Source organism: Petromyzon marinus, chromosome 59, assembly GCF_048934315.1.
Source record: "Petromyzon marinus isolate PM22_M1 ecotype Great Lakes invasive population chromosome 59, UKy_Petmar_22M1.pri1.0, whole genome shotgun sequence".
Taxonomy (NCBI): domain Eukaryota; kingdom Metazoa; phylum Chordata; class Hyperoartia; order Petromyzontiformes; family Petromyzontidae; genus Petromyzon; species Petromyzon marinus.
The window spans coordinates 18,652,833-18,680,489 of NC_133725.1; the positions used below are offsets into that span (position 1 = coordinate 18,652,833).

At 51.7% G+C, this 27,657-nt stretch overlaps 1 protein-coding gene across 3 annotated transcripts; it reads right to left on the minus strand.

The window, feature by feature from the left end:
* Positions 1 to 16,620: 16,620 nt before the first annotated feature.
* LOC142905920 (U3 small nucleolar ribonucleoprotein IMP4-like) lies at positions 16,621 to 25,869 on the minus strand. 3 transcript variants are annotated; one of them, XR_012929939.1, is made up of 7 exons: positions 24,334 to 25,845; positions 22,786 to 22,887; positions 22,402 to 22,482; positions 21,371 to 21,480; positions 20,039 to 20,162; positions 18,501 to 18,571; positions 16,621 to 18,067 (listed from the first exon to the last, which is right to left on the minus strand). XR_012929939.1 is itself a non-coding variant. In XM_076053157.1 (5 exons), the coding sequence occupies exons 4-5, from the start codon at positions 21,419 to 21,421 to the stop codon at positions 19,989 to 19,991; spliced, it is 225 nt and encodes a 74-aa protein (XP_075909272.1). In that variant the 5' UTR covers positions 21,422 to 21,480; positions 22,221 to 22,343; positions 22,786 to 22,887; positions 24,334 to 25,869; the 3' UTR covers positions 19,279 to 19,988. The 3 variants fall into 3 exon arrangements, 2 of the variants coding, with proteins under 2 accessions (XP_075909272.1, XP_075909271.1); XM_076053157.1 differs by lacking the exons at positions 16,621 to 18,067; positions 18,501 to 18,571; positions 22,402 to 22,482 and adding an exon at positions 22,221 to 22,343 and having other exon boundaries at positions 19,279 to 20,162; positions 24,334 to 25,869; XM_076053156.1 differs by lacking the exons at positions 16,621 to 18,067; positions 18,501 to 18,571 and having other exon boundaries at positions 19,279 to 20,162; positions 24,334 to 25,869.
* Positions 25,870 to 27,657: the final 1,788 nt, after the last annotated feature.

The following is a 27,657-nucleotide window of genomic DNA, read 5'->3' on the forward strand; positions in this document are numbered from 1 at the left end:
TGTTGCAGAGGCGTATTGTTAGTAGGGAATCGTTCCACGGAGAAAACCGGCCACATTAGTCACAAGGTCTATGCGTTCGCTGTTTCCATCTAACTGGAAGGAGGCAGGGTCATTGTACCCCTGGTGAAGATAATGCGGTATGAATTAAACTGTAGTGTAGAGTCGTGTCGGTATTGGGGACTCACCATAGACAAAACCGGCAACGTTGATCACAGCGTTGCCCCAGTCCTTCGGAGACAGAAACTGGAGCAAATAAAGACTATTTCCTAAGTGTGCCAAACGTGTATTTTGACCTGACAGCTGCCCGTTGTCGGCTTCCACACTGCGAATGGAAAACTTCCGAAGACAAACGCGCGGTGGATAGCGTCATGGAATACGCGAGCTCTCATGTGTAGCTTTTGGTCCGTAACCCGTTAAAGGGCACTCTTGCAGCTGTGAGCTCAATGCACTCTCCTGTCAGAGGAACCATGATCAGTTGTCAATAGAGCTGCCCTCCTTTACTTCGATGGTCCCTTAGAGTGCTTTGAACATGAGCCTCAAATCAAATCTCTTTTCTAGATGCAATTGAAAGGGGCAACCCCCAGTAATAGCTGTCAACAAACATCAAATGTTGCACTTGACTGACGCTCGTTGACGGCACTACGCCTCGTCTAGTTCCCCTGTTTAGCGTAGGTGGTGGTACGTGATCGTTCCACTGCTGGCTGAATGTTATCGGCATAACCTCTGCATTTGAATTCATTCTGCCCCTTCTCCTGCAGGAAAATGTTCTCATCAAGGACACCGTGACCGGCACTGTGAGGGTCACGGACTTTGGCACGAGCTTTTTTGTGGAAAGTCAACGTGAGTGACCTCTCCTGGGTGTGTGAGCGTCTGCGTGTGGGTGTTTGTCTGATTGTGTATATGTGTGAGTATCTGCGTGTCTGTACATGTGACTGTTCATGTGTGTGATGAAGATGCTGTTTAAGAAACAGTGAGTACACAAACACATATATGTGTTGTTCTTGTGATTGGTGTGCAGCTATGAATGTTGGTGGGACTCTGGAATACTCGGCTCCGGAGCTGCACTTGGGCTACAGCTTGACCTGTGGCGTAGACATGTGGGCGCTGGGTTGCACGGTGGCGGAGTTGGCGACGGGCAGGCAATTATTTCAGTCCGACAGTGACAAAGATTACCTCCCGCGCTGCATTGAGGTATTTCCCACTGGGCGTCCATCCGCTCGTGATGCCCCTCTCTTTCCTTGGAGTCGTGGGTTTTGGGGGTGGCAGGAGGGGAGGTGGCCACTTAGTGATCTGGCGAATAGCGGCCGTCGTATGTTGTGTATGAGTGTACACGTGTCCATCTTGTACGTGTGAGGGGAGCAGTAGTGTAGCGGTTAGCATGCTGCGCTCATGGCCCACACTAGTGATGATTATCTGAACCGGTCCTGAGGCTCCCTTAGTTAGACTCAGCCTTAAATGAGTACCTAGTGCAGTGTGTAAAATACCTGGGTCAATGTGGCCCACCACCCCCTGTCTCTGTGTGCCATAATGCTTGCCCTCAACAAGCGCTGCTGCTGTTGTTACGCTATACTAACATCACTTGCCCCTACAGTCAGCCGAGGATACACGGGTGACCTTTGTCTTTGTCTCAACCATGTGCAGATTCTGGGAATGCCTCCGCGATACATGGTGAATTCAGCTCCCGACAGAAGGCAGTTTTTTGGTGAGTTAAAGGGTGGTGCGAGTGACGGACCGGATTCAGTTTTAAGAAGAGGCCTGCGGCTGTTGTTATTTTTTTGGTGGGAGGGGGGGGGGGGGGGAATGGCCTCTTTTTATTTTAAATTCCTTTGGTGAGTGGGTGGGTAAGTCGGTGTGTGGGCAAGTAGGTTGTAGGGTAAGTGGGCGAATTGGTCAGTGGGTAAGCGGGTGGGCGGGTGAGTGGGGGGGGTGGTTCGGTGATTGGGTAGGTGGGTAGGTGAGTGAGTGATTGTGTAGGTGGAAGAGTGGGTGGGTGGGTGAGTAGGTTGATGGATGGGTCGGTAAGTGGGTAAGTAGGTGACGTGGTGGTTGGTGACTGCATCTGTCCCGCTGTGCATGGCTCCCGCAGACCGTCAAGGGAAGATGTTGTGCCCAGGCAAGGAAAGGGTACCGGGGAGCTTCCCACTTGAAAGTGTGCTCAAAAGCCACGACCCGGCGTTTGTGGAATTCGTCAGCTTCTGTCTGCGGTAAGACACACCCACCACCCCCTCCCAATGAGGATCCCCCCCCTCCAATTGATCGGCGATCACTCTCCACCGATCGCCAGGAAAATGTGGAGCTGAGTGGGACTGCCGATGTGCAGTACCACCGGTGTCAAGATCGCCCTCTGTGGAGGATGGGGAGGTCCGTGCAAGATGCTGCTGGCCAATGCGATGCTCGGGGCATTTTTAGTCTACTGGGCATCAGAGGATTGCCACTGTTCCTGCTGCTTCCGCTGCTGCCGTGCATTCCTGACCTTGTAGGAGAAGGGAAGCAACTTCAATGCTCTCACCACGCTTCTCTCACTACGTGTGGCGCGTGTGTCTCCCACGCGTCTCTCAACAGATGGGTTCCGGATTCTCGTATGACGCCAGCACAGGCGCTGGATCACAGCTGGCTCCGGACCGCGGCCACCAGCACCACCAGCAATGCCACCACCACTGCTACTCCTGGCCGTGTCCAGTGCTTTGGAGCTGCTGAACGACGGTAACCCACATTCTGCTGACCAATTTTCAAGGCAGTCCATAGAGAGGTGTGGGGCCCAGGGCAAGTCACAACTCCCACATGGAGAAAGTGGCCCAAGTATGGGCATCAAACCCAGGTCCCTCTTTGGCTGTGAGTTCCAGCCCTGCCGCCCACAAACTAACACACGGAGAGTTCAAATCTCACCTGTACATTCGGTTATATACGGATGTATTTTTATAATTGCTTTCTGGGTGAGGACAAATAATGAAGTGGCCATATCTTTGCCATGTAGGTAACCCTTCATCCACTGTGACATCGCCAGCTCCCCCCCTCCCCCCCGATGGTGGGGGAGGGGATGGCTGCGATCTCTGCTATAGCAGTAAGTTGGAACAATGTCGTGCACATATCTTCACAGAGCGGAGCCGGCGCTGCCCCCATTCTCTTTGCTCGCCTGGGCCTCTGATTGGAGGCTGAAGGTTGTGGAGGAAGAGGAAACCCAGGTGGAGGAGCTGGTGTTGCAGGAGGAAGAGACCCTGGTGGAGGAGCTGGTGGTGCAAGAGGAGGAGACTCTGGTGGAAGAGCTGGTGGTGCAGGAGGAGGAGACCTTGGTTGAGGAGCTGGTTTTGCAGGAGGAGGAGGCCTTGGTGGAGGAGCTGGTGGTGCAGGAGGAGGAGACTCTGGTGGAGGAGCTGGTGGTGCAGGAGGAGGAGACCTTGGTGGAGGAGCTGGTTTTGCAGGAGGAGGAGACCTTGGTGGAGGAGCTGGTTTTGCAGGAGGAGGGGACCTTAGTGGAGGAGCTGGTTTTGCCAGAGGAGGAGACTCTGGTGGAGGAGCTGGTGGTGCAGGAGGAGGACACCCTGGTGGAGGAGATCGTTGTGGAAGAGATGGTGGTGGAGGAGAAGGAGAAAACAAGGAAAGAGGATCAAGTGATGGTGATGCAGGAGAAGAGGAAGCCAGGGGGCCTGGCCCGCATGGGGAGAGTCATCCGCTCACTCCTCCGACGCGTGCTGCTGTGTGGTGGCCGGTCCACCGCACAGTAGAGATGGTGGTGGTCTTTGATCGGTCTGATCCATGACCACTATCACCACACCTACCACACACACCCTGTACCCACCCACCCCGTGACACCCACCACACTCCACACACACCCTGCACCCACCCACCCCGTGACACCCACCATCCACCACACTCCACACACACACCCTGTACCCACCCACCCCATGACACCTGCCACACTCCACACACACCCTGCACCTACCCACACTGTGACACCCACCACCCACCACACTCCACACACACCCTGCACCCACCCACCCCGTGACACCCACCATCCACCACACTCCACACACACACCCTGCACCCACCCACCCCGTGACACCCGCCACCCACCACACTCCACACACACACCCTGCACCCACCCACCCCGTGGCACCAACCACCCATCACACACCACACACACCCTGCACCCATCCACCCCGTGACACCCACCATCCAACACATTCCACACACACCCTGCACCCACCCACCCCGTGACACCCATCACCCACCACACACCCTGCACCCACCCACCCCGTGACACCCACCACACTCCACACACCCTGCACCCACCCACACCGTTACACCCACCACACACCACACTCCACACACCCTGCACCCACCCACCCCGTGACACCCACCACACTCCACACACCACACACCCTGCACCCACCCACCCCGTGACACCCGCCACCCACCACACTCCACACACACACCCTGCACCCACCCACCCCGTGGCACCAACCACCCATCACACACCACTCACACCCTGCACCCATCCACCCCGTGACACCCACCATCCACCACATTCCACACACACCCTGCACCCACCCACCCCGTGACACCCATCACCCACCACACACCCTGCACCCACCCACCCCGTGACACCCACCACACTCCACACACCCTGTACCCACCCACGCCGTGACACCCACCACACACCACACTCCAAACACCCTGCACCCACCCACTCCGTGACACCCACCACACTCCACACACCACACACCCTGCAACCACCCACCCCGTGACACCCACCACACACCACACACCCTGCACCCACCCACCCCCTTGACACCCACCACCCACCACAATCCACTCACACCCTGCACCCACCCACCCTGTGACACCCAACACACTCCACACACCCTGCACTCACCCACCCCATGACACCCACCACTCACCACACACCCTGCATCCACCCACCCCGTGACACCCACCACACTCCACACACCCTGCACCCACCCACACCGTTACACCCACCACACACCACACTCCACACACCCTGCACCCACCCACCCCGTGACACCCACCACACTCCACACACCACACACCCTGCACCCACCCACCCCGTGACACCCGCCACCCACCACACTCCACACACACACCCTGCACCCACCCACCCCGTGGCACCAACCACCCATCACACACCACTCACACCCTGCACCCATCCACCCCGTGACACCCATCACCCACCACACACCCTGCACCCACCCACCCCGTGACACCCACCACACTCCACACACCCTGTACCCACCCACGCCGTGACACCCACCACACACCACACTCCAAACACCCTGCACCCACCCACCCCGTGACACCCACCACACTCCACACACCACACACCCTGCAACCACCCACCCCGTGACACCCACCACACACCACACACCCTGCACCCACCCACCCCCTTGACACCCACCACCCACCACAATCCACTCACACCCTGCACCCACCCACCCTGTGACACCCAACACACTCCACACACCCTGCACTCACCCACCCCATGACACCCACCACTCACCACACACCCTGCAACCACCCACCCCGTGGCACCCATCACCCACCACACACCCTGTACCCACCCACCCCATGACACCCACCACCCACCACACTCCACACACACCCTGCACCCACCCACCCCGTGACACCCATCACCCACCACATACCCTGCACCCACCCACCCCGTGACACGCACCACCCACCACACTCCACACACCCTGAACCCACTCACCCTGTGACACCAACCACACTCCACACACACCCTGCACCCACCCCGTGACACCCACCAGCCACCACACTCCACACACCCCCTGCACCCACCCACTCCGTGACACTCACCACCCACCACACTCCACACACACCCTGCACCCACCTACCCCGTGACAACCACCACACACCACACTCCACACAAAGGGTTAAGGGTTTTGAGGGTTACGTGTTTAAAGGATTAGGGGTGGAGAGATCTAGGGGTTTATAGAATTATGGTTTTAACAGTAAAGGGGTATAGAGTGTTAGGGGGTTTGGGATTTTTTGTTGTATTTGGGTTATGGTTTCAAAAGGTGAGGAGTTTAGATGGATAGGGTTTTATGGGTAAATCGGTTTAAAGGGTTAGGGATTTAGAGGATTATAAGTTAAGGGTTTAGAGGTTTACAGGGTGATGGGTTTAGGGGTTTAGAGGGTTAGGTATTTAGAGGGTGTGTGGTTTAGAGGTTTAGGGGTTTAGAGGCTGAGGGTTTTAAGGGTAAAATGTTTTAGAGGTTTAGCGGTTTAGAAGGTGATTAGCTTAGAGGGTTAGGGCTTTAGAGGGGTACAGTTTAGAAGGTTATGGGTTTATAGGGTTATAATTGTAAGGAGTTTGGTGTCCTGAGGTTTAGACGGTTTATGGGTTTCGATTGTTAAAGGGTTAGTGGTTTAGAGGGCTTGGAGTTTATAAGGTTACGTGTTAAGGGTTTAGAGGTTTTTTTAGGGGATAAGCGTCTTCGATGTTTTGGGGGTTTCTAGGGTTATGGTGTTTAGGGGTTGAGCGTTTTAGGGGTTGAGGATTTTAAGGGTTAGGGGTTTAGAGGGTTGGTGTTTAGAGGGTTAGGGGTGCAGAGATCTAGGGCTTTTGAGAATTCGGATTTTAACGGTAAAGGGGTTTAGAGTGTTAGGGGGTTTGGGGTTTCAGGGTATTTGGGTTCTGGTTTCAAAGGGCGAGGAGTTTAGAAAGGATTTGATTTAATGGGTAAAGGCGTTTAGAGGGTTTGGGATTTAGAGGATTATAAGTTGAGCCGTTTAGAGGTTTACAGGGTTATGGGTTTAGGGGTTTAGAGGTTTAGGGGGTTAGAGGGTGAAGGTTTTAAGGATAAAGGGGTTTAGAGTGTTATGGGTTTCGAGAAGTAGCTGTTTAATGGGTTTATGGGTTTCGATTGTTATAGGTTAAGTGGTTTAGAGGGTTAGGAGCTTAGAAGTTTTGGGGTGTTTCGGGGATAAGGGGTTTCGTGGTTTATAGACTTCGAGGGTTTAGGGGTTGAGAGTGTTAGCGCTTGAGGGGATTCAAGGGTTAGGGGTTTAGAGGGTTAGGGTTTTAAGGTTAAAGGGCTTTATAGTGTTAGGTGTTTAGAGGATTGGGCTATTAGTGGTGTAGGAGTTTAGAGGGTGAGGGGTTTAGCAGGTTAGGTGCCGAGAGGGTTACGGTTTTAGGGGTTGCGGAGTTTAGAGGGTTTGGTGTTTAGACAGTTAGAGTTTTGGGGGTTTATGGGTGGGGTTTTCGAGGGAGAGGTTTTTAGACAGTTAGGGTTTTAAGGGTAAGGTCGTTTAGAGGATTAGGTGTTTAGAATGTTAGAGTTTAGAAGATTTTGGGGTAAAGAGGGTTGGGGGTTTAGAGAGTTAGGTGTTTAGAGATGTATGGGTTTCGATTGTTAGAGGTTGAATGGTTTAGATGGTTAGGAGTTTAGGAGGTTATAATTGTATGTGTTTAGGGGTTTAGAGGTATGGGGGTTTTGAGGGTTAGGGGTTTATAGGGTAATGGGGTTTAGCGGTTTAGAGGGTTATGGGTTTTGGGATTTGGGAGTTTAGAGGGTTTAACACCAAGACTTTGACAACTAATATTATCCATACTAAAGGTGTTTTGGATTTCTCTCCAACACTTAATGGCACTTTTTTATTGTCATGACAAACTTTACTAATTGGCTGTGTCGGGTGGTGTCTGGTTTAACGACACATTTATATTTACACGATCTAACCCGAAAATATATTTATTATGCGTTTAGAGGGTTAGGGGCTTAGAGTGTTATGTGTTTAGAGGGTTAGCGTTTTAGGGGTATAGGTGTTTTAAGGGTTAGGTGTCTTGAGGGTTAGTTCTTTAGAGGGTATGGGTGTTAAATGTAGATTTGAAGTTTTCGTGACTGCAGGGATCCATACTCTTTGGTTCTTTCGGTAAAGTCACATAGGTAGAAATAAAATAAAACAAATCGCGACGTTTTGATCGCAACACAAGCGATCTTCATCAGGTGGGACAACCACAGCAAGAAATGCTGAAGTCGGCGGGAGAGCTGCCATGGCAAGAGGTTATATAGTTAAGAGAGGGGGGAAGAGGCAAGGGGACAGAGAGAAAAGGGGGGGGGTGTGGGGTAGGAAAAGGGGGGGGGGCACGTAAGCGTTAGGGGAAGAGGACGTTAGGCTGGTGGGGGGACATGGGCGGGGCAGCAGTAAAACCGGCAGGTAATGATGGAAACAACAACACAAGTTAAGGCATTACCTGGTTGATAACATCCTTCCAGTGATTGTTTAATTTGTATCCATCTTCTCGGTTGAAGTTTTGTCTATACCCTGGAGTCTACAAACTGAGTTGTAACTTCGGCCGCAGTTACGTTGGAGAAATAAAACGACACGTCTCGGACCGTGTTCGCGAACACAAGGCTGATCTGAAACATGGCAGAACCAATACCTCTGCCGTAGTGGCCATTGTTATAACGCTGTAGGCTCGCATGATATTGTTATTTTCCGAGGCCAAGGACAAAACTTCAATCGAGAAGATGGATACAAATTAAACAATCACTGGAAGGATGTTATCAACCAGGTAATGCCTTAACTTGTGTTGTTGTTTCCATCATTACCTGCCGATTACTGCTAGCCCCGCCCACGTCCCCCCACCCCAGCCTCACGTCCTCTTCTCCTAGCGCTCACGCGGCCCCCCTTCCTCTCCCTACCCCACACCCTCCCCTCTCTCTCTCCCCCCTTGCCTCCTCCCCCATCTCATACCTGTATAACCTCTTGCCATGGCAGCTCTCCCGCCGACTTCAGCATTTTCTTGCTGTGGTTGTCCCACCTAAAAATATCACTTATGTTGCGATCGAAACGTCGTGATTTGTTTAATTTTATTTAATTTATACCTACGTGACTTTACTGAAAGAACCAAAGAGTATGGATTCCTGCAGTCACGAAAGCTTCAAATAAAGATTAAAATAGTTTAGTTTAATTTGTTTATTTTTGAACAGTTTGTCTTTCCTGTCATTTTTTGTATTTTTTTAGTTATGTTCTGACCTGCCCGATTGGACAGCTGTGAAAACAGATCTTTGTAGCTCATCGATTTCATCCAGTGTAAATAAATATTCAGATTTAAATTTTATTGACCTCTGTGCGAGTCTATGGATTTCTGAGTTTGTGGGCCTCTGTGAGTGTATGGGTCTCTGTCTGAGTCTATGGATCCCTGTGTCAGTATATAGGGTCGCCGTATGAGTCTGAGTGTCTGAAGGAATGTATGGGTCCCTGTTGGAGTCTATGGGTTTCTGGTTCTGGGTCTGAGTGGGAATCTATGGTTCTCTGAGTATGGTTGTTTGTGCGAGTCTTAAGTGCACAAACTGAACTTAAAAAGGGCATTGAGGGGTGCGGAATCCAAGTTGACTATTAAGCTCCCCGCAGTGCAAGCCAGCTCTCTAGTCGTGTCATCATACAGCCCCTGTAATTCTTTATAATAATAATTAGACTCACTCCAGGAAAGCCACGCTGAGTCATAGTAAGGTCCTGAATTTGTTTTTTATTGTAAGATCTTTTCAATCAATGAATAACGAATGCTTACACAAGTGGGGGGAAACCGGAGCACCCGGAGAAAACAAACGTATGTGGAAGGGGCAGCAGGCAGCATTTTAAACCGTACAGGTGACGATGATCCCACTTGCTATAATGCCTTCTCCTGGCCAGTCAGATGCTTTCTCCTGGCCAGCCAGGAGAAGGCACCTCAATGTTCACGGGAAGGGGGTTTCACAATATTTACTGTGTGATCCACCAACCCTTGCTGCCTTCTACAGTGCTGGATCGCAGGCTTGCGTCACCACCTTCTGGCGAGTATTTGTAGTTATTATTTAAAGCTATATAGCACTCACAAGAACGACTCAAGAGGCACGAGGAGCCACAGACATGCAGGAAGGAAGCCACGTGGTGAGCCAGCACCAACGATTGTCTAGGCTCTACGGTACTCTATGTATGGAGGCATTATTGGCTAATTAATAACGAGTGTTTGTACAAGTGGGGGAAATCGGAGCACCCAGAGAAAAGCCACGTGTGTGAAGGGCAGCATTTTAAACCGTACAGGTGACGATGGCGATGAGTCCACTTGCTGTACTGCCTTCTCCTGGCGAGGCAGGTTATGCACCTCGACGCCCACGGGAAGAGGATTTCACAACATCATTGTGCGGTGATTTACGAACCCTCGCTGCCTTCCCCAGTGCTGGATTTGAGACGTGCACCACTAACACCAGGCGAATGATAACAACAACAACAATAACTATACTTATTACTTGGTAGCAACAGGCGAAAGAAAACAACAGGCAAATTATAACAGTCCAATTAAAACAGGCGAATGATAACAGGCAAATGAAAACAGGCGAATGATAACAGGCGAATGATAACAACAGGCGTATGTTTAGAACAGGCGAGTAATAACAACAACAATTATTATTTACACTTAGAACTTGATAACAACAATATTTATACTTATAATGTGATCAAGCAGGCCTCAGAGGTGCGAGGAACCACAGACAATCAGGAAGGAAGCCACTTGGTAAGCTGGCACCAACGATTGCCCAAGCTCTGTGACCCTATTGATACGTTTTTATCGACCAGATAGGGAGCGTTACGTGTGGGGGGGAAACCGCCCCCTTCGGTGCCTCCATGGTCCAATAGCTGGTCTTCTTGGCGCCACGGTCCCGAGCCCCCTAAAAGTTCCTCATGGAGCAAATCAACGGGTGGGCCATTGCCTTGTCAGGGCTCATTCATTGCTCCGGATCCCACCTGAAAATGCCAGGCGCAGATCCCCACATCATTAAAGCCACGGGTGCATTTATCCCAGATATAAACAATTGCAAACTATTTGACTATTTTTTTTTACTTTAACCAGGCAAGGCCCACTGAGCTATACAGCTCTCTTTCAGAAGCGGCCACACAATTACAGCTCAACAAATTGGCTTATTACGTGGACATTAGTAGCCAAATACTCTAAACATGTGTTAATAAATGTGGAGGGAAAACCCGGAGGATCCGGAGAAAAATACACGCGACCACGGGGAGATAACATACAAACTCCAAATACAAAGGTGTCAGGGTAAGGATTTAATACACGACCTCCTGTATACCCTACAAAATAGTTAACATCTCGCCACTGTGGCGCCCAATTATGATCACATGACATAGCAAAACGAATGTCGCGGTGCATAGCAATAATTCAATTGGGCAATTACTGAGCGTTCATAAACGTGAGGGGATACAGGAGTACCCAGAGAAAACCCACTCGTGCAAGGGGGCAACCCTCTATCCCATGCAGACAGAGATGGTGCTTATCCCACTTGCTGTACTGCCTTCTCCTGGCCAGCTAGGATATGCCACCTCAACACCCACTACACCATGAACTTTGTGAACCGAGTTCAATGATAGCGATGGTGTCACCATCGCTATCATTGAAGACCTGGTTCATCAAGGACTGCATACTGATGTACCCCCCCTGGTGAGACATTGCTTAACCAACACTTACTTCACCTGGAATGGAACTTTCAACAAACAAACTGAGGGCACCCCAATGGTCTCCCCCCTATCTCCGGTTGTAGCCAACGTATTCATGGAAAAATTTGAAACTGACGCCATCCAGACTGCCACTCTACGCCCGACCTTATGGAAGAGGTACGTTGATGACACCTTTGTCATCTGGCCACATGGCCAGCCTGCTCTAGACCAATTCCGCGACCACATCAATTCCATACACCCAGCCATCAGATTTACCATGGAGGTCGAAAAAGATGGCAAACTACCCTTTTTGGATGTCTTAATTAAAAGAAGACATGATGGTTCAATGAGCCACTCTGTCTACAGGAAAGCTACCCATACAGATGCTTACTTGAAACCGGATTCCCACCACCATCCATCCCAAAAAAACTCCCTCATCAAGACTCTATACCATAGAGCCCAATGCATTTCCGACCAGGAACACATTACCAGTGAACTCAAGCACGTACACCAGGCTCTCAGGGCTAATGACTACTCCGACTACACAATCCGCAAAGCCATCACTCCAGTCATGAAGAAGGATCCTCTTGTGGAGCCACTCAAAACCATCACCTTACCCTACATTGCAGGGGTCACTAAAAAGATCTCCAAAATCCTGGACAAACACAAGATCCAGGTCCGATTCAACACAGTACATAAAATCCGTGATTTAGTTCCATCTGTAAAAGTTGCTGTTCCAGACATACAGTACCCGGGCGTTTACAAACTAAAGTGCCTCTGTGGTAGTAGCTACATTGGAGAAACCAAAAGACATATCTCGGACCGCATCCGCGAACACAAAGCAGACTTGAAACACGGTAGGACGAACTCCTCTGCCGTGGCAGATCACTGTTATAATTCAGTGGGCTCACATGACATTGACTTCTCCAAGACGGAGGTTCTTTGCAAACCAACCGGCTACCATGAGAGATTCGTTCATGAGGCCATTCACATATACAAGCACAGAGACAATTTCAACCAAGAAGATGGATTCAGGCTTAGTAACCACTGGAAAGATGTTTTAAATCATTTCTGTTCTTAATTAATTGTATTTTTACGATGACCTTCAGACCGCAGCTCTTTCGCCAGCATTGCCTCTTAATACCTCTCATACCATGGTTAATGGTATAGTTTTACAATATGGAGCATACTAGGGCCTCGCAGCTGTCTCTCTCCCCCTCCTCTGTTCCGACCATGGACGAACTCGTCCGTCTGAACGGGACCCGTAGCTATCCGTGGGGCTGAAATTTGAGGGTAAGAATCCACCCATTTTTTCGCCATATAGCATTGTGATATATAACGACTTATTGTTGGTAGCTTAGCTGATTGGAGAATATAGAGTTTATTGATAACATGAAGGTAATTTATATTTTAGTTTTTATTGGTTCACTATATAGTACTGTGAATAGCTCAGATGTGTAGTCATTTCTGTGACCAGTCACTAGCTAATCACTCAGTTGTTTCAATGCTGGATTCGCCTAGTTATTTCAATGCTAAATTCTCCTGTTTGATTTGTACTAAGGGCCTCGGTGAATGTGTATGCTCTGACTTTAACGTAGCTATTTCTGCAGCAGGTACAAGCTAACCACTCAGCTATCTCAATGCTAAATTCTATGCTAATTCCATTGTCAAGATGTGTATGCCTTAACTTAGCTATTTCAATGCTAAATTCTATGCTAATCCCTTTAACAATGGGTGCCTCTGCGGGTGTGTATGCTTTAACTTTTAACATAGCTATTTCTGTGACCAGTCACAAGCTAATCATTCAGCCATTTCAATGCTAAAATCTATGCTAATTCATTTGTCAAGGCGCTTTGTTCCTCTCACACAGCTTAAAGGCCGTATCTGAACGTGGCTCTTTCACTCCAGCGCTGTCCTACCAGACAGTCTCGCTCCCTTCACCTGATGAAGGCCGCTTGTGTTGTGGCCAAAACGTCGTGAGAATATTATTGTGTTATTTTATTTTATCAATTTATTATTTTATTATCATTCTACGTGACTTTACCGAAAGAACCAAAGAAGATGAATCATTGCAGTCACGAAAGCTTTAAATCGAAACTCTAAACATGTGTTAATAAATGTGGAGGGAAAACCCGGAGGATCCGGAGAAAAATACACGCGACCACGGGGAGATAACATACAAACTCCAAATACAAAGGTGTCAGGGTAAGGATTTAATACACGACCTCCTGTATACCCTACAAAATAGTTAACATCTCGCCACCGTGGCGCCCAATTCTGATCACATGACATAGCAAAACGAACGTCGCGGTGCATAGCAATAATTCAATTGGGCAATTACTGAGCGTTCATAAACGTGAGGGGATACAGGAGTACCCAGAGAAAACCCACTCGTGCAAGGGGGCAACCCTCTATCCCATGCAGGCAGAGATGGTGCTTATCCCCCTTGCTGTACTGCCTTCTCCTGGCCAGCCAGGATATGCCACCTCAACACCCACTACACCATGAACTTTGTGAACCGAGTTTAAATTTCTGGCCACGGCGAACATCAGTGGCTATCTCCCTCTTCCTCTCTCGTCCCTGCTATTATCTCCCTCTTCTTCCCGCGTCCCTCCCACTATCTACCTCTCCAATCCGTCCCACCATCTTCCTCCCTCGTCCCTCCCACCATCTCCCACTTCCTCCCCAGTACCTTCCACTATCTCCCTCTTCCTCCCACTTGGCTCTACTATCTCCCTCTTCTCCCGTCCCTCGCACCATCTCCATTTTCTTCCCCCATCCTTCCCACTATCTCCCTCTGCATCTCCAATCCCTCGCACTCTCTCCCTCTTCCTTCCCCTTCCTTCCCACTATCACCTTCTTACTCTAACCGATCTGCCTAATCCTCCCAAATCACTCCCACTATCTCCCTCTACTTCCCCAGTCGCTCCAACTATCTCCCTCTTCATTCCCCTTTCCTGCCACTATCTCCCTCTTCCACCCCCTTCCCTCCCACTATCTCCCTCTTCCTCTCCCGTCCCCCCCGCTATCTCCTTCTTTCTCTCCCATCCCTCCCACTTTCTTCCTCCCCCGTCCCTCCCACTATCTTCTCATCCTCCCCCATCCATCCCACGATCTTCCTCATCCTCTCCCGTACCTTCCGCACCTTCCTTATTTAACACCATCAGGTTCACAGACTCGCCCTCGCTTCTCCCAAGTCAAATAGCCTAGCTTAGACACAACCCTCACCATGTTACACTGACGGCATCGACCGAGACAGCCAACAACTATCCGGCCGCCCAATTATCTAGTGAAGACGGCAGCGACCAAGTCGGCAAAGACAGTGCCAACGAGACGACTCCACTTCCCAGAACCTGCAACCACGAGCTCTCGCTCTCCGCTGCTTTTATCCGACTCGGCGCGGCCTGGCTCCGCCCTGGCCGCGCCTCCCTTCTCCAACCCACGAGCGGGTTCCAGGGTCTTCCAGACAGGGTCTCTGTGATCCTTGCCCCAGTGCCTCCGCCCTGCTGACAAACACGCGTGAGGCTCACTGGCGTGTGTACTCCCCGTCCACCGCAGTTGCCGCTGCTGGACAACAACTATTACTCTACAGTTGTACTGCCCTTCTGTACCGTGCCCCCGAGCCATCAACACGGACTCACAGCATCAACACAGACTCACATGATCAACACAGACTCCCACGATCAACACTCACAGCATCAATACGGACTCACACCATCAACACGGAAACACAGGGTCAGTGAGCGAGATGGCGGATGAGTGCATACATGATGTGAGTGGTGGTGAGTTCAAGTTGAGCACCCAGTTTTAAATCTCATTTACTCCCACCACCCTACACACCCTACATACAACAGTCGGAAGTAAATGCCTACACACCCTACATACAATCGTCAGTAGTAGGAGTGGGGAGAAGAGGGCATCAGTGGGGGCGAGGCATGAAGCGTTGAGAAGCCCTCAGATACTCCATAAAACCCCGAGTTTCATGGAGTATAATTTTCAGCATTGCAGTTCCATTTTTTTTACGTTAACAAATGTCTCGCGATATATTACACCGTATAGGTAACTAGATTGGGCGAGGGATGGTCTTTTTTGTTGAACAATCAATAAAGCTACGGTGTCGTACTGTGCCCGTATCCGTGTACGGTACTGTGCACTAAAGGAAGAAAAATCGAGCGGCTGAACCTCACTGCCTCCTTACCGGAGGGTGTAAACATCAAGTGACCTGAAAACTGCGATGGGACGTGAAAGACAACATGGAGAGACGAGGGCGCCACGTGTGTTCTTCCATGCCAGCAGCAGCATCATCGCAGGCAATGAGGTTCAAATGGGCACAGGAACTTTGAGGTGGACCCACGAGTGGTCGAGCCACAGGGGCGCGCAATCGGCGACCTCTATACGCTTGGCGCAATCCGCATCGTCATTTCACGGAGCCCTTGTCCGCTCGACGAGTGCGACGACGCCGTCCCACCGTCATTCGGCGCCTCGTGGTGACATCACAACAGCAAAGCGACAGATGTTGATTATTCATTTCTTGAGGCAATTCGAGGGCCCGGTTACATCACGTTGTGATACACGCACACACCGTCAACATATACTACACCGGTCATAAAAAAAGCAGGGGATAGAAAGGTGGGGGAGCGGACCCGACCACAGGTATTGTTTAAAAGACGTCAAGCGGACCGGTGGTTCTAAATGCAAGTCCATGCAAACACCAACATCCGAACGATTGTACCAATAAATCCTGAACCTTCTGGAAGATTTCAGCTCCTGCTGGTTTGGATCAGGGTGATGTTGGGGCAAATTCCATTAATTGGGAAAGGTGGCAATCTTGTGGGAATGTCCTCGCCAGAGAAGAAACTTGTCGCTTCCATGTTTTATTTTTATCCAACGTCCCATTAGCGAGATCCAGAGCGTGACGGACTCATATGGAGTCGGCCTCCTGTAATTTTTCTGGTCTCATTCTCACCACAGGTGAAAGCAGAGCCACACATCAACGTGCCAATGGGGCCACGGTTGAAGTGGTGGGGCCACGGTTGAAGTGGCGGTGGCCACGGGTCATGTGGCCTCGATGTATTTTCCATGTTGAAGGCCGATTGCCCCAAACATTGCCCGTCATATGCAGTGTCACTGAATAACGTGTGAAACATACTGTAGCATATACAAAATTTTATTTTCTTCATACATTAAATACAATAAACACAATAAACATGAAATGCATATAGGACATTTATAACTCTCTCAATGACCAAACTTGTATTTTATGAACACACTTATACAAGCAAAATATGACAAAAGTGTTCCAGATTACAGTTTCAATTGAGACTGAAATCCGGAATCATTACCCCCTACTGACAGACTAATAATACCCGCTCGCAGGCCAAGTGCTGATTCACCTTGGGGCCTCGACTGGTATAGAGGTCGTGGGTTAAATCCCGACGCCTGTATATCTGGAGTTTGCATGTTCTCCCCGTGACCGCGTGGATTTTTCTCTGGGTCCTTCGGTTTTTCCCTCCACATTTAGAAACATGCGTTTAAAAGTATTTGGCTGCTATATATTTCTGCGTGACAAGCCACTTTATAGCACTTTCATTTGTGGCCCGGTCGTTCCTGAAAGAGAGCTATACAGCTGAGTGGGCCTTACCTGGTAAAATAAAAATAGATTAGTTTTGTTAGTTTATTTTGTGCCACAGGGGGACAGCTACAGGGGGGGGGGGGTGCCCATTAAAATGGTCGAGATGAGATGCAACTTAAGGCGCTTGTGACTTCCCAAAAATATTATTTATGGCAGGTTTTCACATCTAAACATCCCGGGTGGCATTGAAGCCAAGAGCTCCCACCCTAGGTGAGTAGCTACGAGAGCGGTGCTGTGCACGGCGACACGCCACTTTCTCCATCTGCCTGACTTGGTATTTTCTTTTTTGTTACTTAAATAAATGTTAATGTTTCGTTTTGTGTACGCGTGTATGTACACCGTTTGGGGAGCGGTGGTGCAGCAGTTAGCGCACTACGAACTCAGCCATCTGAGTACGTGGTGTGGGGTGTGTATAACATCGCAAAACTGGGGAGGACAAAGGCAGCCAGACGTGGGGCTGGCCACACAACCACTTCTGTGCCATGCCGGCCATCATAGGTGCTACCCGTTAACAGCACTTGCCCCAGCAATCTGTTAACGGCGATACGGAGTACCTTTGTCTTTTTGTGCAATTGTGTGCTTCTGTGTGCGACGCATGCGACGATGTGCATGTTTGTGTTTGATAAATGTACATCCGCAATGTGTGTGTGACGCGTATGATGCGCGTGTGTGACGACGGTTGGAACAGCGATTCACGCACTGCCCTATCCACGCGGCGACCTCTCCTCAACGTCTCGAGCCTCGGCGGAGAGCGCCGCGAGGTTCGACTCCAACTCCGGCTTTCCAGGGACAAACCCCCCCCCCAATGCCCCTCCCCCCAGGCCCATGGGGGGGGGGAAGTCGCTCCCCTCCCTCACTCCACGCTCAGGAACTTCCTCTTCTTCGCCGTGTTCATGTACGGTCGCCAAGGCCACTCCACCTCGGCGGTGGCCGCGTTGTCCAGCGTGCCCAGTTTAATCTCATAGACTGCGCGACACACAAAAGCAAAGATCCCCCCCATGCAGCCTTTAACAGACGGCGTGGGAAAAGCGCTGTTCGTGTGTTAGCATGTAGGAAAGCCAGCACGGCACACCAAGGGGTGGGTGTGGGTGGCCAGCATTACGTCCGATCATCTTTGAATTTACACATCGCATCCGGGGTGGGGGAATGCGAGTCGGGTCACGGTACAGCGAATGCGACCAGAGCAGCGACCCCACCGACTCAAGTTCCGATCCGCTCTACAAGTCACCCGCGGGCCACCTAGCCCGAGGCTAGACTCTTACATTCAGCCCATCATCCTCTCAGGGGTCGATAAAATTTACAACCACTTCGTAGGGAAGTCCACAAGGAATGTGGAATTTCCACCGCCTTTGCAGGGGTGTAAAGTGGAGACGAGTAACAATGTGTCAGGCAGACTTACGCTCCATCTCGAATCACGGTCCCACCTCCTTCAACTCGATGTCCTTGCCGTCGCGCTTGTAGACGTTGTGCCTGTTGGGAGGGGGGAAGGGGGGCACAGAAGTCACGGGAGGGGTCGCGGCAAGTCACACGGACGGCGCTGGACTCTCATTACGTGTCCTCGCAGACGTTTGCCAGTTAGAGGCCAGCGGCCACCCTGTTTAAAACTGCGGATGCATTAACAAATGAACAACATTACGCGCCTTCAGCTTCAGAGATGGCGTTAAATAAAAACTCTGTGCTGTTGCTCGAAAACTAAAGTAAAACGAAACTATTTTTATTTTACCACTGAGCTATGTAGCTCTTTTTCACATAAAAATGTATAGCAGCAAAATACTCGAAATTCAAGTTTCTAAATGTGTAGGGAAAAACCCAGAGGACCCGGAGAAAAATCAAAGTGACCAGGAGGAGAACATGCAAACTCCGAATATACAGGCGGACACACAGCACCTGGCCCAAAAGTCTGCTCACTCTTTCCCATTCCGAGACATCTGCAAGTTGCCGGGTGGTAGGTGTCACGTTCACCGCTGAATCTCGGTACGCGCGAGCGGCTCGGCGTTAATTTTATTTATAGAGGCGTAGCGCTGCTGTTTTTAAAAGGCGTTGCCCTCACCGCAGAGAACCGTAGTGACACGACCGGCACTCTATGGAACAAAACTGTGCCACACGCCCTCCCGCATAGTCTTATGGGAGCAAAAGGTATGTCTTCAGGTCAGAAGACGTACTTGAGTTTTTCTTACGGTTCCGTTTCGACGACGTATATGTACATCATGGAAATGAGAAAGGGTTATAGCCTATACGAGGGACCTTTGTGCTTTGGGGATGGGGGAGGAAGATGTGGGTGAGACTGGCACGGTGCCCGCACGCACCCTCTTTCCGAGTCGCGACGTGAAGTTGTGCATCACGAGGTGTGGGAATGCCTCGGACATCATGTCCACGTCCGGATGTCGTGCCGCATCACCACGCTCGAGAGTGTCAAGTACACCGTGGTATCGTACCACGTGTCACATGAACAGCATGCCGGAAAGTTAGACACACCACAGGTGTCACACAGACTGTACTGGAGAGTTAAACAGACTGCCCTTCCATCTGCGGCATCATACCACATCACACCACATACACAGTTAAAACACCACAATTCCATGTCTGCAGCGTCATACTACACACCGCACATCGTACGCACAGCTAAATACACCTCCATCCCCGTCTGTTGCACCGCATCACACACGTCACACCATGCATCACACCGGGGAGCGGGAGCGGAGTGGCTATCTCATTACACTACAAATCCGGTGACCTGACTTCGATTTCCGGTGTGTCCAAGCATCGACAGTGGGGAGACAAAAGGGGCCAGATGCGGTAATGACCACACCACCCACCCCGCCGTGTGCCCTGCCGGCCTTCGTAGGTCGCTCGACAAACAGCACTTGCCCTGACAGCCTGTTAAAGGCTACACGGGGGAGCTTTGTCGACTGCGGTGCGTGCGCGTGCCTGGCATACCGCGGTGCTCATGCAGGACGATGAAGTCGTTGACGGCGTTGGCGCAGCACGCCCACACCAGCGCCTGCAGCTTGTGGCCTCCGTGGTTCATCGGCTGAGCGTTCGGCAGGATCAGCTTCATCTCCTGCGGTGGTGGTGGGAGGGTGGTGGTGGTGTGGTAACATGACAGCAAGCGGTCACACGCCGAGTCCGCTCTTCCCACCGGCGTCCGTCCCGGCCACGCTGCTTTCGCCCCCCCCACTTCCCCGCCCCCCCACTGTATCCGACTCGGGTTGTGTTGTTTGTTTTTTCCATTGCGGAAGCCGAGCCGAGCCGTGCCGGTATACGGGGTCGCCAAACCCCGTGTTGGCACAACTGGGATGCACCATTGGAAAAACTTTACTATTTTTATTTTACCAGGTAAGGCCCACTGAGCTATGCAGCTCTTTTCCAGAAGCGACCTGGCCACAAATCATAGCTCAACTAAGTGGCTGATTCTAAATGCGGAGGGAAAAACCGGAGGACCTGGAGAGAAATCCACGCGACTCCTCGGAAAGAGGCACGCAACTCCAAATATACAGCAGGCATCAGGGTCAGGATTGAACCTGCGACCTCCTGTATACCAGGTGAGGGAGTTAACATCTCGCCACAGTGGCGCCCCCAATGGTACATCTTTCCGTGACCACCGACCGTGCGTAGTGCTACAGTAGATACATTTTCGATGAATGGAAGGGATCGGTCATCGCGAAAAGGCGGACTGAATCGCGAGGAATGAAGTTGACAAAAGCTGCATGCACCAAACCAAAGTGTCCAACGCTCCACCACTTACGACCCCCCCCCCCACCACACAGCCTCCACCTTTCATCAACAACCAGATTTCTTCTGGTTAACTCAACGGATGCGAGTTGTCTCACACTGCACAAGCCCGATGATTGGTCGACACGACTCGTGTGAGGTGCAAGGAACTGATTCTAAAGCCGATAGAGAACACGTGTGTGTGTGCGGTAATTTAGCAGTTAGCATGCTGCCCCACAAACCTAGTGACCCGAGGTTTATTTCCGTTCATGGCCAACACCAGTGGCGATTATCTGAACTGGTCCTGGGCCTCCCCTAGATCAACTCAGCCTCAAACGAGTACCTAGTGCGGTGTTTAAACATCATTACCAGAGAGATAAAGGTGGCCAGTTGTGGTGCTAGCCACCTACACCCTCGCAAACAGCACCTGTCCCAAAAACCTGTTAAGGCTATATGGGGGACCTCTGTCTTTGCGCGCTTGTACACATGCAATACACGAGGACCCACATTCCTCGTGTGACCCCAAACCCTGTAGCCCCTGCGACCCCGTGCCCGCACCTTGATGAACTGCTTGAGGAGGGAGCTGGGGTCGCGTGAGGTCGTCGCCATGATGTGTGGGTCCTTCACGCCGGCTCAGCGGTACTCGTCATCCATGTGGCTGCTCACTCCTACTGACACGGGGGGGGGGGGGGGGGGTGGATATAAAGAGGTGGTAGATGGGGCAGGGGGGACGGAGAGGGTAGGTTATCATTTGCCATACTTCACCGTGCAGGTGAGTGCAGGTGTGTGTGTGGGTGGATGGAAGGAGCGACCAGGAATGGTTGAGAATATCACTCTGCAATGATCGCGTTGATTTTGTGTAGCGAGCTGAGCAATAATGAGACCTGGATGAGTCCCAATTGCAAGAGTGGGTGGGTGATATGGCAGGTGAGTGGGTAAATTGAGTAAAATGATGAGTGAGTGAATGAGTGCGTCAGTGCATGTTAAACCTCTTTGTTACAGCACGTAGCCAACCGTGGTAATCGGAAGTGTGACAAACTAACCACAAAAAGTAGTTCTCAAGAAATGAGTTTGTCAATCTAGACGATGATTTAAAAGTGCAAAGCTCCAGTGGCTTCCTAATATTGTAAGGAAGACCGCTCCAGAAGGAAGACTGCTCCAGAAGTACACGTGATGTGGTGACCACGGCCTTCATTTGACATTCCACCAAAATTTACGCCAGCCACCACACACACACACACACACGGCCGACTCTTTTTCCACGTTCACGCCACGGGATTTTTCAAAGTCCACTTGGGAAGCAATCGCCGTGCAGTATTTACGGTCAACGCAACTGCGGCATTAAACCCATTAAACCGGTGGGGGGGGGGGGGGGGGGTTGAGGGCCCGCCGTTCTCGAACCGCGAACCTCCGCGGCAAAACACGGTGCCACCGCTTGGCAGGAAGGACCGACGGCGAGCCGGGGATGCGTGCCGACTCGGCGTGTCTAGCGGGCGGAGACGCGCGACGCTTATCCCTCTGCCTCGGGAGTCTCGCGGGAAGGAAGAGAGAGATGCGAGGAGACGTGATGGTGAGGGATGTGAGATCACCCTCCCCTCCCTGGTCGAACTCCACGGCCTTCTGGAGTTCAAGCGCCTCCCACCGCAGGTCCGTAGGCAGCACCAGGTTTTCTTCGGTGACGACGTCAGGGGGACAGGGGGCGGTGGGTGGGGGGCGGGCAGGGGAGAATTAACAAGGAAGAAAAATCATGCGCACGCATGGATTCATTCGGAAACGCTTTCCAACGCGCGGTTGTCTTCTCGCCTGTATTGTCAGACCGTCTTGTCCCATCTTAGTCCGTCTTGCGTGTCTCATTGTCTCTAGATCCGTCTCTAGTCTGTCTTGCGTGTCTCAACGTCTCTAGTCTGTCTCGCTGTCTCTCGTCTGTCTTGTCGTCGCGAGCCCATCTCTAGATCCGTCTCGCCGCCCGTTACCATCGAGCGCCCTCTTGAGCTGCGCCTTCTCCTCTACGAGGACCTTCTTGGCCTCCTGCGCCTTGCGGTAGAGGTACTCGCCGTGCAGTTGCGCCTCCTCAGCTGCACCACCAAACAAAGACAAAGATCCCCCATGTAGCCTTCGACAGGACTGTCGGGTGCAAGTGCTGTTAACGAGCAGCACCTTTGATACACGAAGGGGGGTAGGTGGCCAGCACCACATCCGGCCGCCTTAATTTCCCCAGTGGCGATGTTTACACAACGCACCAGGTACTCATTTGAGGCTGAGTTGACCAAGGGGAGGCCCAGGAACGGAATCGTCACCAGTGTTGGCCGTGAGCGGGAATTGAACTCGGGTCGCTGGGTTAGTAGTGCAGCGTAGTGCTAATCGCGAGACGACCATAAACAACAACCGCCATTCGCCACGAAGTGGTGGAGATGTCACCACGGCGCTCGTGCCAGGCTACGTGCAGGTTAAGGCCACATGAAGCAGCAGGAGGTCACAGACAGACAGACCCAGGTTGCCATTGGTTGCTTGACTGAGATGACTGGCCGATGCACCACCTGTGCCCCCTACTGTGCTACACTACCGCTCCCACCTACACAAACTCTCTTGGGCTATACTCTTTGGTTCTTTCGGTAAAGTCACATAGGCATAACATATAAAATAAATTAAATCACGACGTTTCGGGCACAACACAAGCGTCCATCATCAGGTGGGACAAACCACAGCAAGAAACAATTGCCGACGTGGGCAAAAGAGCTGCTGTAAACAAGAGACTATATAGGTAAGAGAAGGGGGGAGGATCAGGGAGGAGAGATAGAGAGGGGGGGTATGAGGGGAGTGCTGAAGAGAGCGGGGCTGGGAGTGGGAAGCTTAAGAAATTAGAGATGCGGAAAGTTAAGGCAACACCATAAAGCAGTTAAGGTTTTACCTGGTTAATAACATTCTTCCAATGATTACTCAATTTGTATCCATCTTCTCGGTTGAAGTTATGTCTGTGTTTATATATCTGGATGGCTTGATGAACAAACCTTTGATAGTAGCCCGAAGGTTTGCAGAGCGGCACCACGATACTCCTAGCGACGTCGTTGATTAATGTCTGTAATTAATATCGATGGTGAATCTCTGTAATTAATATCGATGATTCGATTCCACGAGAACAGATTCCACAAGAATCGATTCCACAACTATTTTAGTAAAGCGAAGTACGCGATTCGATTCAAACGTGTTCGTTCCGGTCTCATCAGAATCGGTATTGATTCTGTGCTGGAGGAATCCAATGAGCTATAAAGCTCTTTGATCAAAGATGTGCCAGTAGGGGGCACGGGGTCATAACGTCACAACAAACAATACAAAAACGATAGGAGTGCAAAGGGAATGGTAGCAAACCACTAAAAATAGATGAAATAAACCATATAAGTTCATACTCTTTGGTTCTTTCGGTAAGAAGTCTCGCTCTCCGTTCCACCCACTACAACTGGCGTCAGAAGTAGCCAAATAGTAAGATGAATCGCTATAATGGAGACGCGAAGAAAAACTCGTACCAGGGCTCCAGTGGAAGAGGAGGACGACTCAACACCACTGGGGTTGGCAGCCCCGGAAGGGGGAGGAGAAGCGACGCCGGCGAGCTGCTCACTGCCCGGCCGCCCAGCGGCTCACCACCGTCAGAGAGGGCGCTTCAGGTGGCTCACTCCCGCCTCGCCCAACTCCTGCACGCGGCGGCATCCATCCTCGACGAAATACATCGCGGGTTATAACCACAACAAATATAATCACAATCACTGCGACCATAATCGCCGTAACCACAAATATAATCATAACCACCAGCTACATAACCACAAGTATAAACACTACTGCCACAAATATAACCATAACCACCACAACCATAACAACCAACATAACCACCACAACAACCACAATGATGCTGATACACTCTCACACCATGTGGGTCCCCTTGTCTCCTTGTGTCTCCCTGTGGGTGAGTGGATGGGTTGGCGAGAGAGTCGGTGGGTTGGCAAGAGAGTCGGTGGGTTGGTGAGAGAGTGGGTGGGTGGCAGAGTGAGTGACCGGTGGCAGAGTGAGTGACCGGTGGCAGTGGGTGACCGGTGACTAAGTGGGTGGGTGGCAGTGGGTGACCGGTGACCAAGTGGGTGGGTGGCAGTGGGTGACCGGTGACGAAGTGGGTGAGAGAGTGGGTGGCTGAGTGGGTGGCCGAGTGGGTGGCTGAGTGAATTGGTGAGTGGATGAGTGCCAGAGTGGGTGGGTGAATGGCTGAGTGGGTGGGTGAGAATCAGTATGTTTTTGCTGGAGGAATCCGATGAGCTATGAAGCTCTTTTTCATAGATGCCCAGAGAGTGGCTGAGTGGGTGGCTGAGTGAGTGTCGGTGGGTGTGAGTGGGAATGAAATCTAACCTGCACCTCTGCATTGCAAATCCAGCGAGCTAACGCCCTGCGTGTGGTGGGGTAAAGTGTGGGCATTGCCACTTTGCTCCAACACGTCCGGACCAGCGTGGAAGAGTAGACCAAATACCTCTATATAGCGGCCTCTAGTGGATGCCTTTTCCAGCAGCAGGCGATTCGCATCCACAACAAACCCGTCCCTCCAGGGATAAAAACACACGGCAGTCTGGGAGTGCCTCTCATCAGCTATGGCTCAACACGAGGGCCACTCTGGGGCCGGTTTCCACCGTCAGCGCCTCATCATCAGCAGCAGCAGGGCCGGGCTCTGCTTGAAGCAGCGCCGTGAACTCAGCAGGCGTCTAGGACGTGACGGCTGTGGGCCAGGCGCCTCCTCCTCTGTCTCCCCCCACCACCGCCGCCACTGCTGATGTGTGCACACCGCGCGAGGTTCTCACCTTCAGGCTGAGTCGACGTAGAGGAGGCCCAGCGAGCCGCCGCTTCAGAAGCTTTCGCGAGCCACTGACGGTGGCCGTGAGCGGGAATCCAAATCAGCCGCTCGCCACCCACAATCCACAGCGCGCGCCGCCTCCACTCGCCCCCTGCCTGACTGTAAGTAGCAGCGGGGGGAGGGGGGTGGGCAATGGGGGCGTGAGGGGGGGGGGTTTGAGGGGGAGCATGGGCGGGGGTTGCCAGGGGGGGCAAGGGGGGTCGCGAGGGGGGGGATGCTTGGGGGGGGGGGTTGTGAAGGGGGAGGGGCAGGGGGGGAAAGAGGGAGCATGGGGGAGGAGCTTAGGTGAGGGGGAGGAGCTAATGGCTATTACACCACGCCGCGTCTCGCGCCACGTGCTTCCCCTGGCAGTTTGGCCGTTAGGCGTGGAACCGAGCTGTGGGTGTGTGGTGGCGGTGGTGGTGTGAGTCTTTCTATGTGAGTCTCTGTGTGAGTCTCTCTAAGTGAGTCTCTGTGTGAGTCTGTGTACGTGTGTGTGGGTCTGTGTGAGTCTGTGTGTAGCAGTGACGCGGTCTCAAATGAGTACCTGGTGCGATGCGTAAACATCGCCACTGGGGAGACAAAGGCGGTCGGGCGTGGTGCTAACCACCCACCCCTTCGTTTACCGTGCCTGCCTTCATACGTACTGCTGGCTAACAGCACTTGCCCCTACAGCCTGTTAAGGCTCTATGAGGATCGTTGTCTTTGGTGTCCTGTATTAGCAGGAGGAGGAGTGGTGGTGTTAATGTTGGTGGTATTAGTGGTGGTGGTGTTAGTGATGGTGGTGTTAGTGGTGGTGTTTGTGGTCTTAATAATGGTGGTGTTGGTGTTAGTGATGGTGGTGTTAGTGGTGGTGGTTGTTCGAGGTATTGTTGCTGGTGTTAGTGATGGTGGTGTTGGTGGTATTAGTGGTGGTCGTGTTAGTGATGGTGGTATTATTGGTGGTAGTGTTAGTGGTGGTGGTGTTAGTGGTAGTGGTGTTGGTGGTGGTGGAGTTGATGTTGGTGGTGGTGTTTTTAGGGTTCGTAGTGTTAGTGGTGGTGTTAGGAGTGGTGTTAGTGCTGGTGTTAGTTGTGGTGTTAGTTGAGGGGAGCGGTAGTGTAGCGGTTAACGTGCTGCGCTACAAACCTGGCGACCCGGGTTCGATTTCCGCTCACGGCCAACACCAGCAACGATTATCTGAACCGGTCCTGGGCCTCCCCTAGGTAGACTCAGCCTCAAATGAATACCTGGTACGATGTGTAAACATCGCCGCTAGGGAGACAAAGGCGGCCAGGCGTGGTGTTAGCCACCCACCCCCTCGTGTGCCATGCCGACCTTTATAGGTGCTCGCTAGCAGAAATTGCCCCTACAGTATATTCAGGCTATACGGGGGATCTGTCTTTGTTAGTGGTGGTGGTGTTAGCAGTGGTGTTAGTGGTGGTGCTAGTGGTGGTGTTTGTCGCGGTGTTGCTGGTGTCCGAACAAAGGAGCGATGGTCACAACAACGACCTTTGACCTGGGCGGCTGAAATGTAGCACGTTGGCACAGTCATCTCAGTCAGTCAACTCTTGGCACCTGGGTCTGACCTGTGACCTGTCAGTGAGCCTTCAGCATTTCACGTGGTCTCAAAGTGCACCTGGCCTGGCATTTGCCGCTACTTAGTGGCAAATGGCAGTCTTTGTTGTTTTTGTTGTGTTTCGTGTTGTGGGTGAGTGGTGTGATGATGATGTGAGTCCGTGTTGATGATGAGAGTCCGCATTGTGACATGACGCGTGTTTAGACATGAGTATTGTCGCACACCATCGGTTTTGTGTGACCCTCGCCTGCGTCTCCCGCTCTCCACGCAGAGACCCGGACCGTGCGAGAAACGCAGTGAGCTCTGAGCACCCTACTCTGCAGGTTGCTGCCATGGAGGTACGTGTGGCTCTTCAACTCGTGTGGTAAAATATGGGTGGACGTGTGTTTTCCCCTCGACTTGTGCCTACCTGTCACCTACTTG

Bases quoted from the DNA above. Each gene is read 5' to 3' on its own strand.
- LOC142905920 (XM_076053157.1), bottom strand. From the start codon at position 21,421: ATGGCGACGACCTCACGCGACCCCAGCTCCCTCCTCAAGCAGTTCATC. The intron at 20,163-21,370 runs GTGCGGGCACGG...CCACCACCGCAG, and splicing joins TCCTCAAGCAGTTCATCAAG to GAGATGAAGCTGATCCTGCC.